This window comes from Alligator sinensis, unplaced genomic scaffold, assembly GCF_000455745.1.
Source record: "Alligator sinensis unplaced genomic scaffold, ASM45574v1 scaffold850_1, whole genome shotgun sequence".
NCBI lineage: Eukaryota > Metazoa > Chordata > Crocodylia > Alligatoridae > Alligator > Alligator sinensis.
In genome coordinates, this window is record NW_005842742.1 from 527,271 (window position 1) to 532,107 (window position 4,837).

Genomic DNA, 4,837 nt, shown 5'->3' on the forward strand with positions numbered 1-4,837 from the left:
GGAGAATATCCAATACTGTATTGGCAATTTGATCAGATTTTGGTAAAACAAAGGGTTTCTCATTGCAGGGACAAGGTAGTTGAGGTAATGTGCAATACTGGCAACCATTTGTATATTTGCACAAACTTGGTAAGACTAAGAGCTGGCATTATCACGATGGCTACGTGGCTCCTTATCACAGGGGCCTGTGAGTTGGCAGCCTGGCACACAGAAACCATTTCAGGTTGGGCAGGTCTTTACTTCTTCAGAAGAGTCCCCTGGTGGCCAGGACACATGGTTTGTGGTGACCTGAAAGGATTTCCACCTGTAATCCCAGCCCAACCCCAGCTCCTTATTCAGTGCTACATACATAGCACAAAGGCCTGGGGTGCCATCTGTGGGCAGCCTGGCATGCAAAAATCAAGCTTCAGATGGGGCAGGGTCCCACGCAGACTTATTCAAAAGTGTCCTTCAGTGGCATAGACATGTGTCTTGGGGTGTCCCCAAAACTATTGTGTCCCATAATCCCAGCCTAATCTCAGGTCCTTTTTCAGGGCTGTGCACTTGATGCATGAGATTATTTTACATTTTTACTAGCAAATTTCTATTTTTGGATGAAACTCTTGAGCCTGTGTCATTCGTTACTAACACCCTTTAATTGTATAAGGATTCACTTTGAGAAAGGTAATTGGAAATGGAATAAGGAACCAATGTCAGCCCCATTGGGAAGGCTTGAATAGTCCCAGATGCCAGGCAGGACCCCCTAGTTCCTCTATTTACCCCCTGAACCCCTCTGCCCAACACTCTCACCAGGGCTGGATTAACCCTTTAGTGGGCCCTAGGCAAACACACTCATGGGCCCCTACTTAATACTGTATATTTATAGTACTTTTTTCACTCAATAATTATAATGTGTAAAACAAGCACAACTGGGCCCCTTCTTCACTTAGGGCCATAGGCCTGTGCCTAGTTTGCTTATGCATTAATTTGGTCCTGCCCCTCACTTCCTTTTTCTGCTATGGACACTTCCAACCCAGACTGGAGCCCTGAATTGAGGGCTGGGGTGCAGGACAGCCCAGGGCACCCTCCATGCCCTCTGTAGGCACCTACCTCATGTCCAGCCTCAGTTTTCCCATGGTTCTTACTTGCTGTGGATCGAGACCGGTGGTTCCCCATGGCTGCTGCAGCTGCGGGAGCTGCCAGGGAGCAAAAGTCAATCCTAGGCTTCACACAGTCCTGGGACCCGAAACTGAAAGCAAGAGGCCAACTTGACCATTTCTCAGAAATAGAAGAGGCGGAGTCACTGGCCAGGAGCCGGGGCTGGGTGTGCTTACTTAGGGAGTATGAAGAAGGCACTGGGTAATGTGGGGCCCCTGTGGTACACACCTGGCAATCTGGTGGTTGCACCAGAGGAAAAGGCAGACCTTTTTAACAATTTCTTTGGCTCCATTTTTTTGTGCAGGGACCAGGACTCCCCCACCGAGATTCAGGATGGACTCAGGAGAGACTCCACCAGGCCTAGGGCCAGGGAGGACCAAATTAGGGAACTTCTGGAGGGACTGGCCGGGTTTAAATCAGCAGGTCCAGATGCTCTCCACCCCAGCGTGTTGAGGGAATTGGCAGAGGTCATTGTGGGGCCCCGGCACAGCTTTACAAGCATTCGTGGTGCTCTGGCCAGGTGCCGGATGATTGGAAGAAGGCCAATGTGGTCCATATTTTCAAAAAAGGGAGGAGGGAGGACCCGGGCAACTATAGGCCTGTTAGTCTTACTTCAGTCCTGGGGAAGCTCTTTGAGAAGATTATCCAGGAGCACGTCTGGGAAGGACCAGCAGGGGGGACGATGCTCAGGGGCAACCAGCATGGGTTCATTAGGGGCAGGTCCTGTCAGACCAACCTGCGTGCCTTCTATGACCAGGTCACAAAATCATTGGATGAAGGTGTCGTGGTGGATGTAGTCTTTCTGGACTTCAGAAAGGCCTTTGACACTGTCTCCCACCCTATTCTCATTAAAAAGCTAGGCGACTGCGGCATTGATGCCTACACAGTCAGGTGGGTCGTGTGGAAGCCAGTCACCTAAGATGGCTCCGGAGGCCATTCGCTCTGAGGGAACTTGTTACGTAGGCAGAGAAGTGAGTGGGAAGTACAAGGATAGTGGACAAGTAGTGTGAGGTGCCAGCATGGGCAGTCCATTTCCTGAGTGACCATATATGGTACCGTTGTTTGTGTGCAAAAGTTGCTTACACCGTTGTATAAAAGCTGGAGCTTGGCCACGCCCAGGCAGAGTTGCCTCAGCTTCTTTCACGGCTAGCACTTAATAAACTGAGTGTTCGGAAGAAATTTTACTGTGGCGTTTTTAGCACGACAGTCACAAATTGGCTGAGGGGTCGTACTCAGAGGGTGGTGGTGGACAGGTCATATTTGACTTGGAGGGATGTGGGCAGTGGCGTTCCCCAGGGCTCAGTCCTCGGGCCTGCACTGTTCAATCTCTTTATTAGCGACTTGGACGAGGGGGTGAAAAGCACCGTGTTTAAATTCACTGACGACACTAAGATTTGGGGTGAGGTGGGCATGCTAGAAGGGAGGGACAGGATACAGCTGGATCTGGACAGGGCACAGGGGTGGGCAAATGAGAATAGGATGGTATTAAAAAATGACAAGTGCAAGGTGCTGCACCTGGGGAGGAAGAACCAGCAGCACACCTACTGGCTGGGGAACTCCCTTCTCTAAAGCATAGTAGCAGAAAGGGATCTTGGAGTCATTATTGATTCCAAAATGAACATGGGCCGACAGTGTGGGGACGCGGTGAGGAAGGCCAACTGCACCTTGTCATGCATCCACACATGCATCATGAGCAGGTCCAAGGAGGTGATCCTCCCCCTCTATGCGACACTGGTCAGGCCGCAGTTGGAGTACTGCGTCCAGTTCTGGGTGCTGCACTTCAGGAGGGATTTGGCCAGCATGGAGAGGGTCCAGAGGAGGGCCACCTGCATGATCTGGGGACAGCAGGGCAGACCTTATGAGGAGAAGCTATGGGACCTGAACCTGTTCAGCCTCCACAAGAGAAGGCTGAGACGGGATCTGGTGGCCATCTATAAACTTACCAGGGGGGACCAGCGGGGAATGGGAGAGTCCCTGTTCCCCCTAGCCAAGGAGGACCAGCAACCATTGGGAGAGTCCCTGTTCGCCTGAGCTCTACCGGGAGTAACAAGGAATAACGACCATAAGTTGGCAGAGGGTAGATTCAGGCTAGATATCAGGAGGTGCTACTTCACTGTCAGGGCGGCTAGGACCTGGAACCAACTTCCAAGAGAAGTGGTGCTGGCTCCTACTCTGGGGGTCTTTAAAAGGAGGCTGGATGAACACCTTGCCAGGGTTGTTTGACCCCAGTACTCTTTCCTGCCATGGCAGGGGGTCGGATTTGATGATCTGCTCAGGTTCCTTCCAACCCTACGAACTATGAAACTATGAGCACCTCCTGGAGTAACAAGGAATAACGGCCATAAGTTTTTTGAGAGTAGGTTCAGGCTGGACATTAGAAGGCACTACTTCACAGTCAGGGCGGCTAGGATCTGGAACCAACTTCCAAGGGAAGTGGTGCTGGGTCCTACCTTGCGGGTATTTAAGAGGAGGCTTGATAATTACGTAGCTGGGGTCATATGAGCCCAGTATTCTCTCCTGCCCAGGGCAGGGGGTCAGACTTGAAGATCTACTTAGGTCCTTTCCAACCCTACATCTATGAATCTATGAATCTGGCTAGGAAGGGCAAAGAGGAGAAGTCAGAGAGGGACCTTTTGGGTGGCACCAAGGCAGAGGGGAGAAATAACAACACCTACCATGTTTCCTTCGATGATGGAGGAGGACGGGCTGGGAGAACTGGAAGGGCTTTATCTGGAGAAAAGACCAGGGAGAAGATTTGCTTCCCAGTCTATCCCAGTTTAGCGTGAGCCCCAGGCCCCACTCCTGTCCCAAAGCTGGAGGGAACCCAGGCTTCCGGGCTCCCAGCCCTGCTCTGTTCTTAGCCTCTAACCCCAACTCCCCTCCCAGGGCTGGAGAGACAACCCAGGTGACTGGGCTTACAGATCCATGGCTCTCAGCCACAAGACCCCATGATATTCTTGGAGATCAGAGCAGAACCCAGATGTCGAGGCCCCCTCTACCTGCTCTCCCCTACTATCCGTGCCTCTTGGCCCATAGCCAGGTAGAGAACCCAAGTGTTTTGGGTGACAACACACCATGGGATACAGCACGGGCAGTGGCTCAGCCACTGAGTGTCACAACTGGGGATGGAGCAAGTCCCTGTCCATGAGACATCCTATGGTGGGACTGGGGGGGGAGTGTAGAATAAGCTGATGTGACCCACCTGAGCTCTTTCACTCATCCATCCATCCATCCATCCATCCATCCATCCATCTTACCCCAGTTGAGCATCACCAGCTTGGGGACCAACTGGCTCAGGGGACATGGGGGGCAGGAGCTTCCATTGGCAACAACCTACTGCATCAGATGCTACAAAGGGTGGGCAGAAAGAAAGGGATATGTGGAGAAGGGGCAGGGATGGGGATGCTGCTGCTAAGAGCTGACGAGTAGGTCCATTAGATCCCTGGAGATGAATGAGGTAGTTGACACCTAGAGTTGACTCCATCATGAATCCATAACCCTTAGTTTCATAGTTGGTTGGGTCGGAAGGGACCTAAGCAGATCATCAAGTCCGACCCCCTGCCATGGGCAGGAAAGGATGCTGGGGGCAAACAACCCCAGCAAGGTGTCTATCTAGCCTCCTTTTGAACACCCCCATGGTAGGAGTGAGCACCACTTCCCTTGGAAGCTGGTTCCCGATCCTAGCGGCCCTGACTGTGAA

At 52.0% G+C, this 4,837-nt stretch overlaps 1 protein-coding gene across 1 annotated transcript in view; it reads right to left on the bottom strand.

Moving 5' to 3' along the window:
* Nucleotides 1–2,844, bottom strand: part of LOC102375168 (interferon-inducible GTPase 1-like) — a 5,125-nt gene extending 2,281 nt beyond the window's left edge. The window contains exons 1-2 of the mRNA XM_006034502.2: nt 2,802–2,844; nt 1,090–1,228 (exon numbers count right to left, since the gene is read on the bottom strand). Of these exons, the coding sequence (XP_006034564.2) occupies nt 1,090–1,228; nt 2,802–2,821 (159 nt within the window). The 5' untranslated portion in view covers nt 2,822–2,844. The remainder of the gene's footprint in view (nt 1–1,089; nt 1,229–2,801) is intronic.
* Between the last annotated feature and the right edge of the window lie 1,993 nt (nt 2,845–4,837).